Raw genomic sequence first — 11,443 nt, forward strand, 5'->3', positions numbered from 1 at the left:
TCATTTGACGGTATTGGATTGTACTATGGAACGCGCCCCACGCACGGAAGCGTATACGAGCCACATGCCTATTTTTCAAAGTGGTATCCAGCCACAATGAGTAAATAGATTTCACTTTTAAAAATTCATGTGGCCATTATACGCTTCCGTAGCCTGGTGTGCTCACTAAAGGCCTATGATTAACAGCGCATTTTTTCGCATTAATTTTGTGCTCTAGAACGGGCAGGCAAACGTAAGAGTTACATACATTTTTGAAAATCGCGGTTGAATTCTTGGCGCCAAATATTGAGCAAATTTAGTTCCTATTCTGATCACTAAGTCCATTTGGTCCCTATCCACCTAACGCAAAAACACCCCCTCATCGGTTGAAAAGAGCCATGTTGGTGGGGAGCGTCCATTTTGTTGGTAGCCACGCGACCGTACCGCGTGCATTTCATAGTCGCCAATGCAATTAGCTCTTGTATCAAAACTTAACTCAATGGACGGTAAACGGTTTCAAAGTGCTTGAGCGTTGCAGAACAAAATGATTATTTGATGATGATAAGGTTGTGATTACCTTGTGTTCGTTGTTAGACCGTTTAAAGATGCGACGTGTTTGCGGCCATGTTCTAAAGTTCACATCATGTTAACACGGACAAAAAGATCCTCGTCGGCAAACAGGAATGAAGCGGTTGAGAGCGATTAATAATAGGCCTAACTGTCATAAAAAAAGCAAAGGCTTGAACCCAGTAGAAGTGATACTCTGGAGACTGGGAACAGACCAGTGTTGCCCTGGGGTTATGTAAATACACGTTGGCCAGGTCTAGAGATCAGATGGCTACAAACCGTCACTTCGTGCATGGCAACTGTGAAACAAAATGACAAGCTATCGACACCCTTACAGACTGACGACATTCGACCAGAGAGTCCAGCGTGTTTGTAAATCTTGAGTGACCCTTAGAAGAGGTAAGCACAACCTGTGCATTTTGTTTATATGAAGCAAACTTTGTTACCCTGCATTTCATCTTAAATGGTTTGGCCACGTTGCATTAAGGCGTGTTTCTGGCCTGGTTTGTAGATAGTTAACATGATTGTGAAAACAATTATGTTCGTTTTAGGAGTTATAAACCTAGGGAGCAGTGGCGTCGCTAGGATTTTACTGGTGGGGGGCACAAAGGGGCACCAGCATCTTATGGGAGCACCAGCTTTCAGTGGTGTGTTTTGGGGGGCATGTTTTTGTTAGCCTTGTTCAATATCCATTCCTCCGTTTTTTTTCAATGGGGGGGCACGTGGGGGGGCACCGGGAATTTGTATGTGGGGGAACGTGCCCCCCCCCCCGTGGCTACGCCACTGCTAGGAAGCATCAAATTGTCATAATATGTATTGTCATGCTCCGCAGGGGACACCATGGATACCTATTTATTTTGGTATACCGTGTTGATTTAAACTCGAATTGCAAGCACTCCGCCAAAGACAGGTCCCCCCAAAATTCACGTTACACCAGTAATAACGTCCGTATGGACACCCTTCACGCAAGTTTAAACGGCTGCGTTTTGAGAGCCATTTTACCATGTTCGGCCAACAAAATCGGGGAGGTATTTTCTTCAAGTTACTTGTATTTTATGACTAATGACTATGACTCCCCAAACGCATTCTCGGTAAATTTCGTGCATGCTACACCGTGCACAAGAAGTGTCCCTCCAAATGATCAGTGTACATTTAGTAGTCGTTTACTGATCCCCTCTCAAGGTGCATTTCGGTGAAGGCAACTGCACCTTGATGCGCTGACCTGCATGTCATCAGCGTTTTTTATTTGTTTTTGTGGAAATGTGAACGCAACCCTGAACCTCTTCTCTTGCATACGGGTTGCACGCTCGTAGAAACTACAGAAAACCCCTCTCCATTAGAGCAAGTAATTTCGAAACACACTCTAACAGTTCTGTTCACAGACAAGATGAGTTGTCTCCATTTTTCAAAAACATGATCGGGGCCAAATCTTAAAACATAAGTCCTCAAAACCGTCTGAAAACAATGGGGCCCCATAAAATGTCAAAAAAAGAAGAAAAAGGGGAAAAAAGACTGAAATTAGTTTTCTTTTGCATCCGCTTGCTTGATAAGAGAATTTTATTCAGCGTACAATTTACCGGTTCCTCAATAACTATGACCACGTCACTAACTGATGGTTTGATAGGCGTCAACAAACTGCTATTGACACGAACTGAATCAAATTCTGATCCACTAAGCACCACCTGGACGAAACGAAAGCCTGATCGAAGTTTGAAGAGACAGCTACTTACAATGCTCAGACCATATTACAAGAGTCTCCGTGATGTCACAACACCAATTACACAGTGTCTTAGTCGGCAAGATACAATATTGATCCAGCTTTGGACAGAGAATGCAGGGGTACGTGTTAAGTGATTCCATGTTTGCAGGCAAACACATGAGAAATAGCAGAGGACAATAGAGCTGGCTATAGGCCTTGAGGCCGTGATTACAGACAATCAGAACTGAGCAACACGCGGTACATCGTGCCTGCTGACATGTCATTTTTATTAGGTTATATCATAGAGCTGGGTTGTAGCTCTATGGTTATATCAAATGGTGTTCGAAGTACTGGTTAGCAACTGCGTGCGTCGTAGCATGGAGGAATAACCAGGCAGTAAGACTAATTTTCACGCTGTGTAATGTGCGCTTGCCTGCATTGTGCCAACGCAGCACTGGATGATGGCTTTTGTGTTAAGCTCACATGCCGAGAGCAATTTCAAACATGCAGTTATGACCGTTGTTTGATATTTGTGGACAAGAAAATATCAAATCCTCCTCGAGCACTCTTAATCGATCCTTCTTTCCAGACGCTCTGTTGCCAACAACAAAAGAAGATGCTAGTTTTATTATTGCGTCATTACGGGCTTTAATGACCATTGATTTGTAACAACTGCGGCGCCGTGTGCTCCACTTTAATAGTCGTATCAGTGTGACAGTGGACTGCAGCCGTCTGAGTTAACGCAACTTCAGACGGGCATCATTCTTGGATGCTTTGTTCGCAAACGGGTTTATCCAGTTGTACGCCCCCTTCTTTTCTTAATCTTCAAACCTCAGGGCGTATGACCACGAAGCATAGCTGTTTCGCTGGACTGCAGCCCTCTTGCCTCTTTGTCGATATGTAATTGATAAGATCTGGTAATAACATAGGGATCAGTGCACGTATGCGTATGTCGACATCGTATCTTCCGTTGTGGCCTTCCTGCTCATCCATCGGCGGATACTATTTACTATTTACGGAAATAATCTTCAAGTCAAAAGATGATGCGTCCGTAATAAGAAAACTACCTACCGTCTGTTTGACCACGGGTTCCACAAACAAGGAGCAGATGTTGTACAGCCAATTCCCGCTGATTACAGTTTACTGTTTCCGGGAGCACCTGTTGTTTTCCGCTTGAAATACTGAAAATTCTGCTATGGTGTAGTTTGTGAGGTCTTCATCAGCAAACAGTCTAGGCCTACCGCTTACCAGTGCCGGGACCTTCGTTATGCTACTGTAACTTTTAACTCTCTGCTCATCCATCCCCTTTTAGTTGAAAGCTCCTGATCTAGTCTAGAGCATTTGAAAATGAAAGAGGGACTCGCACTTTGTATCACAGGAGCAAACCAAGTCACCGCAAAACCAGACAGCAACACTGCGTCGGTAGGTCCCTTCTGAGAACTCGATTTTAAATGTCCTAGAATGATCTATGCGTAAACGTAGCGAGACGCGCCCAAAACCGCGGTTGGTTAACTTTAACCCGGACGAGCAGGGCAGCTGAATCAGCCCAAATCAGCAAATTCCCATCTTTCGTTACTCAATTCCGCTTTCTGTTTGTGTAAAAAAACAATAACGTAGATTCAGATCACTGAGTTCGGGTAGACCTTCGAACAACCGAAACAATAATATTTCAATATAATACGAAAATTGTTTGCGGTTTGTGACAGTCAGCAACAACCGAAGTACTGTGATTTTTCATGTTGTTTTCCGAAAAAAATTCGGGCATAATTCGACCAGCAGAATTAGAAGCCATTACTGCGGTGGCACAACGCTAGTGGACAGGTGTTACGCGCGCGTTACATGCCTCTTCGACCAATAGGGTGTCATGATTTGCCAAATGCACGTGCGCGTCAAGCTGAAAAATTTGCGTGTGAGTGCCGTGCCACCGCAGTTATGGCGTCTAATCGGATTAGTCTATAACACCATTTCGTTTTCCCAAATCTCTCACCAGACACCGCTCCCAACACCCGGAGAGGGCCCTAATTCTGTCCCAGCCACCAATATGACTGAGTCACTGAGCCTGACGGCGATACGCCGGGAGCAGAGACGGATAGCGGCCCTGCTCGACGCCTCCAAGCAGCTAGGGCTGGTCATACCCGTATGTACATGCATACCGCACAATTACACACCGACATTTGAATTTTTAGAACATGAGGCATGGGTGAATTACAACCAATGAAGTTGGGAATAACATATAACGCAATTATTCTACAACAAGATCAAAGGTTGCCAAAACGTAGACATTTATAATCATATACGTGTAGGCCTGCTCCTGAAACAAACACAGGATGTCTGATTCAAATCAGTGAAAAACAAAAGTTTGATGTCAGTTCAAGTGGCTATCTTGAAATTTTGTATGGGATATTTGTTGCAGTTTATCTACACAGGAGACCTTAAAATAAAGTCTGAAACAAAAAAATGCCCTTGAGAAAGATTCTGCTGGGATCAAAACGTCACGCCATGTAACTTTTTCGACAAGAAATTTTTGTTTGGGGGCGTATTGAAACACTAATAATATTTGGATCTGACAATTAATATTATAATATTGTTACAATATTATATTTTAACAATTTTTTTCCGAATTTTTGGTCTCGTCTTAGGGTCGACAAGATGGCATCCCTCTCGAACATCTGTATAAGAGTAGCTACTACCAACAGGTTCAGGCTGGATTTAGGCAGGTGTGCATTACAGGAACTCAACAGACGGCTGTTTCATTACCACATATGGAACACGAACCGAAAAGACAGGGGAAAGAAACAGACGGCGTCTGGATGCGCGACAAAGCAAAAAAGCCGACGGCTGTTTTGTCTTTAAGGTCTACCAAGGAAGGATGGAAACATCTGCGGGAGGTCAGAGAAAAACGGGAAAGCTTCTCAAAGCGACATCAGTTCCGCACTAAGAAAATCGGTGGAGACAAACGGCTGTTTGAGGATCCTGATGGAGTGGACGGGTGGTCTCCCGGTCAAGCAGCACGAGAGATACTGACACGGAAGCGGATCCGAAACGATAAGCAAACGAATGATGTCATTGGTAAGAAGCTAACTGAAAAATCAAGTGAGCTCCAATCGCTGGACTTGTCTGATAGGTTATCGAATTATGGAAGCTTTGTGGACTTCCGTTTACCAAGACTGGCTAAACCCAGCCTTCCGGGGATAGTAGACTTTGTCCAAACGGACAACTCCCCGACAGGCCTGGAGGGCCACCATCACACCTCCGTTAGTGGTAAACCGTTGCTAAGGTACAACCATGCCAACAAGGGACTAGGAGTGGATCTCTCAGTGCAACCAGGTCAACCAGAACCGGAACAGAGCAATGCAGCTGTGAGCTCATATGACTGGAGTGTGTACTCGGATTCCCCAGAAGATCTGTACCGACCCTTCTACCCACAAACTCCATCCGCGTCTCCCGCTAGCTTAGGCTCTGTGGAAGGTTCTGACCTCCTGAGTTTGGCACGTGAGTTGAACTCGAACTTCCTCTTATCTGGTGGTGCGAATGATTGCGACGGTAATCTAGGCCAGTCTAGTAACAGTAGCCGACAAGGAGGGGCTGGGAGCACGGATTGTCTGAGGACTTCGTCAGGTAGAACTAGTCGCAGAATGAAGCAAGACATGTGGGGTGGTGAGGGCGAATCCAACATCGACATAGCAATGAACCGAGGGAGGCTGCCCCATCATTCCTTACAGAACAGACACAGGAATGGACGGAATTTCATGGAGTTCAAGGACCCGTCCACCAGCCTGGATTCGCACCGGGACGCCTACGTCCGTGCTTTGGCCGTGGCTCGCTCCCGCCGGCTGCCCGACGACTTCAGGGCACTCGGCACGCGAACCACGCGCGCGTTCTCTTTCTCGTACTTTGCTGACCACAAACTGGCATGCAATTGCCTGAGATGTTTGGAGCGAGTCCAACGAGATTCTCTCAGGAAGAAACCCGCAAAAAAGAAGAAACCACCCCAGGGGCTGAAACTCATCTTGGGAAACGTTAAGATGGAGGACTATTACACACGATGAGTCACACCGGTTTGCGAATTAGCTTGCGTCATAGGTTCCTTGTCATTTTATGCACAGATTCTACCTTTTGGAATAACCCCCGCCAACTCGATCTCATCAGCACCCTACAAAAACTACCTGTCCATTTCTTTTTCTAGGTCCCAGTTGATCATGAGTACACGTCACTCATCTCAAAACTCTTTCCTTTATAAAGGAGACAACCAATTTTGGGGACAAAAATATGGGCGATTCACAATAGTGCGCCTTTAAGAGTTTGCAACGCATTGGCCAAGCACAACACGCAAAATCTGTCGACCCTTTCCAAACACGCATTTTGATCGACAGATTTCGCGCATTGTGAATGGTCAACGCGTTGCAAACTCTTTGAGGCGCACTATTGTGAATCGCCCGTGTTAAACTTCCATTATTGTCTGAGGTTCATTTTGCCTAGCAGTTGATATCGCAAATGACTGCTAAAAGCGAGGCGCTGGTGCAGTCTGTTTTTGAACTGGTTTATGATATACACATTGAGAAATCGTGCCTCTTGAACAATGCTTTAGTTTCAACGGAGGAGAACGAGTTCGCCTACGAGGAAGGAATACTTAATTGTCACCTCAGATCTTGTCAAGTATCTTTGTAGAGGTTTTCCGTGGCAGCCATCTTACAGAGCAGTTCTTAAGTGTCCCATGGGGAATCTTCCTTTGTGCATACGCTGTGGAACAAAAACACTGGCCTGCAAGATGGCAACTATGCAAACTGCCTATACACTGCAAACTGTCAAGTAGGAAAAGACGATTCAGGACAACCAACAACTTGAACAAGCCGAGCGCCCTCACTTAAAATGTGGGTTTAAAAGATGTTTTGGCGACCTCGTGTGAGGAATTTGGACGTGGAAAAGAACATGTGTTTGTCTTAAAATCGAGATGACCAGGCGGGATACAATACTCGGATCATCTTTCAGAACCTTTGTCTTCAGGTAGCAGAACAACAGGGAAAATTTAAAGAGCGACAGGGAAAGCTATACGTCGTAAGGTTCGGACTACCATGAAACACGTGTTAAGTTTTTAATTAGGTTCTTGCTTTCAGCTCGGCCTTATACAGATATTTACATGAGGCGGCTTGAAACTGTAAAACAAAAGTGTAGGATTATAGAGCCTAGGCACCTTTAGGCTAAATAAAACTGTATGCGTCGGGAAGTTTTAAGATTTTGAAAGTTTGATGAGCAGTGCAGTGTGGTTATGGATTTTGATTAACTCGGTAGACGATTTCATTATGAACAACATGCATGCAGCCCCCGCATCACTGATGAAAGTTAATTTGGTTGGGAGAGCAGATTTTTCAGGTAATTGCGAGGCGGAAGAAAAGTGTCTGCTCAAGAACACAAGATTCACAAATGAGCTTGCCGTGGGCCTTGAGACATAATAATCCACACCTGCTCTACTCGGACGATTCTATTTTTCGGTCCTGGAAAGTTTCGATAAATCACTGACTGCAGGGGTGGGATGTTAGTCTCAGTAGCGCTTTCGCGCGGAGTCTGTTCATCCCCATCTTTGGGCAGAATTTCGACGATGCCAATATCCACACTTCTAGCAAACAAGCCAACGTGGTAGACAAGCTGAAAATATAGTGAGTGAAGTCTGTAGACACTTTTGGGATCCATAACCTGCATGTCATGATGACGTAACACAGGGCCACCGTGACGTGCCTCCGTTTACCCACCTTTTGCCACCGCACTTCTTATGTAGACCAGCAAACTGGGATAACCATGGCGAGTTGAGCAGTCTATAAAAATTATCGCCCACCCTTTCGCAGCTGAAACCACAGGACTTTGATCGAAAGATTGACATTCGTTTGGCAAAGAATCGGCTTCTGATCTCACAGAAATTCGCCATGTCCGACACCAGTCACTGGGAGCAGGTTCAGTGGACCGGAGGCTTTGACAACGAACCAGAGTTTTGGGCATCGGGGCCCCGCAGTCCGCTACAGATCGCCGTCAACACCAGCATCGCCTGCCTGGCTTTCCTCGGTAACGGCCTGGTGATAATCGTCATGCTTGCCAGACGCCGCATGTTCAGCTCAACCGTAAATCGCCTCATCCTACACCAGTCCATCATTGACGCCATTACGGCAGTGGTCTTCTTCCTTCACAGAGTTGTCAAGGACCCAATTCCCGTGGTGTCTACTGAAAACAACTTCCACGACGAATTAATCTGTCGTTTTCTGTACGTAGACGTCTTGTTGTGGGCTATGTACGTGGCGTCCACTAGTAACCTCGTCATCATCTCGCTAGACAGGTTCCTGGCCAGCTGCTATCCGCTCAAACATCGCAAAATAATTTCATCGGAGAAAGTGAAGCTCACGGGAGCGATTCCGTGGGGAATCGGCTTGGCCCATGGCTCTCACTTCCTCTTTTTGTTTGAGCCGCACCGGGGGTACTGTAGGAAAGTACCAATAGACCGTACACTGGAGCTGGTCAGCTCCATCGCGGTACTGACAGTAGAATATTTGGTACCCGCCATAATTCTGCTCTACACATATTCCAAAATGTTAGTTACACTGAAAAAGAAGACAGTACATCCAGCGAACGTCCGCCAGAATTTCTTTCGCAGTGCAAAGGAGAACGTGCGGAAGATCGCCCTGCTTGTTGGCAGTGCGTTCATCATCTGCTGGTCCCCTGCCGAATTCGAGTTTGTCGCCGCAACGTTTGGTATTTTTGTCAGCAAGTCGGTGTACGAAGCATTTAGCGCGTTGGTGGCCTGTAACATGGTTGTGAATCCCGTCATTTACTGCTTCATTTACGAACATTTTCGAACTCAGCTGAAGGGGGTCCTCCGGGCAGGGCTTCGAAGAAACCGAGTACACGACGGGGTGCTCCCTCCAACCTGACTTGTCCCCTTCTGCTCTGCCGCTGCTGCTGCAAGGAACGATTAATATGCTGGGAGTGGCCACCCAGGCCTTCCTCGAGACAAGGGAGTAGAGCTCTGAATTCAGTGAAATTATTCCCGTCAATCACCACTTATAAACGGTGGACTTTGAACATCTCTGAACATGACATGTGTAACTTCTTCTATTGACATTATACATGTATACTATAAAAACTTGGATCTTAACTCGATAGGTTATCACCTAGTTTATTAGATGCGGTTTAATAGATAAATACAATGGGATTGCACATTATTTAAGGAGGCCTTGTTGCATTATGAAAAGGCGAGAAGCAATTACAAAACATCCAAATGAAAAAGATACACAGAGGAAAAAAAGTGTCCTGAAAGAGGACTTGTAACTTTTATTCGGGAGAAAACCCCAATTGCCAGCAATAACAGAAAATGTATGGTCGATTACAATACGCGTAGGAAGAAAATGCCAAAGGATGTGCGTGGACAAAATGGTAATTGACATTGGCAAATCACTACCGTAATTCACAGCCGCGGCTTTGCCCTGGGAACTTGTGAACTTCCCGCGGAGAGTTATAGCATCGACTACCCACGACCAGACCCTGTTAGATTTATGACGTTTACCCTCGAAATCATAATCAAACCGTTATATGTTATAAGTTGTGATTTTAAGTCAAATAAATCTGGTCACTGCTGTTGTTAGGGAATCATGAACAATACTGGTTTGTGAAGTTGGTTTTTTGGCGGAGGGGGAGTCAGGGAATTCTATGAACTGACAACATACATGAAAGGATAGGTTTCGGACGCATAACGATTCACACGCCAAAAATAACGGCAAAAGCGCAAGAATACCTGTCAACGTTTACGCACCGTCCGGCGGTCGTTCATGATACACTGCAACAACAATTTCAACACTGTTGGTGTTACTTTTAACATCCTCCAGACACTGTAACACTTGTCGGTGCATAACGTAATACCAGCGGTGTTAAAATAACAGAGTTTGGTGTGGTCATCTGGTAATACCAAAAGCTGCTGTTTTTAACACCATCGTTTAGCGGGGTAGAGTCGTGCAGTGCTGGATCGGTTCACTGCAAAAAGAAACCGGTGTTATCAGAGAACTATTCCAATACTTTTCATCATTGTTAAAATTATTGGTGTTCTTTTGAAACTGTCGATGTTACTTTTAACACCCTCCAGTGTATTGTAAAACGTGTAGGTGTATAAAGTAACACCGACGGTGTTAAAGCAACACATTTTGGTGTGTTTTAACCCCAGAGTTTTTGCAGTGTTTGTGCATGTAAAGTATACTGTTTCGCTTGTAGCAGCATCACTATTGATTGTTTGGGGAGTAATCTTAGAACGTGGTGAGCTCAATGACTGGACCGAGACACCGCATTGACTGAACGTAGGCGGGAAGAACAAGGGCCAGCGGAATTAGTGTGATGCATGACACCGGTATATGTGTTGGCAGACGGTCGGGTTGCAGCGGTGCCGGGCTGCTACGAAGTTACAACTGCAAGTACTAGCACCCTGGGCTAGTTTAGACCGCATACACCAGCTTCAAGCTAACGTTCAAATGGTTATCTACGAACCTCACCATTAGAACGATATTGACTGCACAACAATAGGTTCGCCGCACGCAAATTTTTTCCCGTAGATGGTTGAGTCAAAAGCATGAATTGTGCATGCGTATTAACGTTTCATATAGAAAGGTTTGGGGCAATTATCCTAAATGAGGTTGGAGAACTTTTAAGTACAACATATAACAAAATTGCTTTTCAGGCCGAGTTGCCTGGTAGCTTGCACGATCATTTTGAAGAGTGACCAACAGTTACAATGAAAGTCAAAGGCTACTGACTATTATAGCAGATCGAAAGGACCCAGCCTCGTGCCAAATTAAGCACAGGATTCGCAAAGACAATGGGGACATTAAGGGGGGAAGGGAGACTCGCGACTGCGCCAGACCCCAGCATTTATAAATTACTTGAAAATCTGCTGTCTCGTTTAGACTTTGTCACAATGCCTAATGCTAGATAAGCGACGCTGGAAATGCAAGGCATTGCACGAGAACGAGTAAAACTTGGAGACGCCAAAATTCCAGTGAGGTGACTTGCGGGTACGCAACAATATGTATGTAGTTAGCTATGCGCAGACGGTGTCTTATAATTCGAAAGGGGGGGGGGCATGCTGACGCATTATGATACTGTAAGAGGAGATGTTCATTATACAGTCGTATACATGTGTAATATGTATTATATTCCTGGAAAATCTTACAT

The 11,443-nt window shown here is 45.2% G+C and overlaps 2 protein-coding genes across 2 annotated transcripts; both read left to right on the plus strand.

Annotated features, from left to right (window-relative positions):
* The first annotated feature begins 420 nt into the window (after positions 1 to 420).
* On the plus strand, positions 421 to 6,534 carry LOC147798451 (uncharacterized). The gene is made up of 3 exons (XM_087140205.1): positions 421 to 945; positions 4,236 to 4,382; positions 4,885 to 6,534. The coding sequence occupies exons 2-3, from the start codon at positions 4,287 to 4,289 to the stop codon at positions 6,292 to 6,294; spliced, it is 1,506 nt and encodes a 501-aa protein (XP_086996331.1). The 5' UTR covers positions 421 to 945; positions 4,236 to 4,286; the 3' UTR covers positions 6,295 to 6,534.
* A 94-nt stretch (positions 6,535 to 6,628) lies between these two features.
* On the plus strand, positions 6,629 to 9,884 carry LOC110984547 (galanin receptor 2b-like). The gene has a single exon (XM_022244838.2). The coding sequence runs from the start codon at positions 8,164 to 8,166 to the stop codon at positions 9,157 to 9,159; it is 996 nt and encodes a 331-aa protein (XP_022100530.2). The 5' UTR covers positions 6,629 to 8,163; the 3' UTR covers positions 9,160 to 9,884.
* The last annotated feature ends 1,559 nt before the right edge of the window (positions 9,885 to 11,443 follow it).

The sequence above is a fragment of the Acanthaster planci genome, linkage group LG08 (assembly GCF_054643075.1).
Source record: "Acanthaster planci isolate LZ-2023a linkage group LG08, COTS_SCS, whole genome shotgun sequence".
NCBI lineage: Eukaryota > Metazoa > Echinodermata > Asteroidea > Valvatida > Acanthasteridae > Acanthaster > Acanthaster planci.

Coding starts and splice junctions, on each gene's coding strand:
- LOC147798451 (XM_087140205.1), top strand. CDS start 4,287: ATGACTGAGTCACTGAGCCTGACGGCGATACGCCGGGAGCAGAGACGG. Junction 4,383..4,884: donor AGCTAGGGCTGGTCATACCC/GTATGTACATGC, acceptor GTCTCGTCTTAG/GGTCGACAAGATGGCATCCC.
- LOC110984547 (XM_022244838.2), top strand. CDS start 8,164: ATGTCCGACACCAGTCACTGGGAGCAGGTTCAGTGGACCGGAGGCTTT.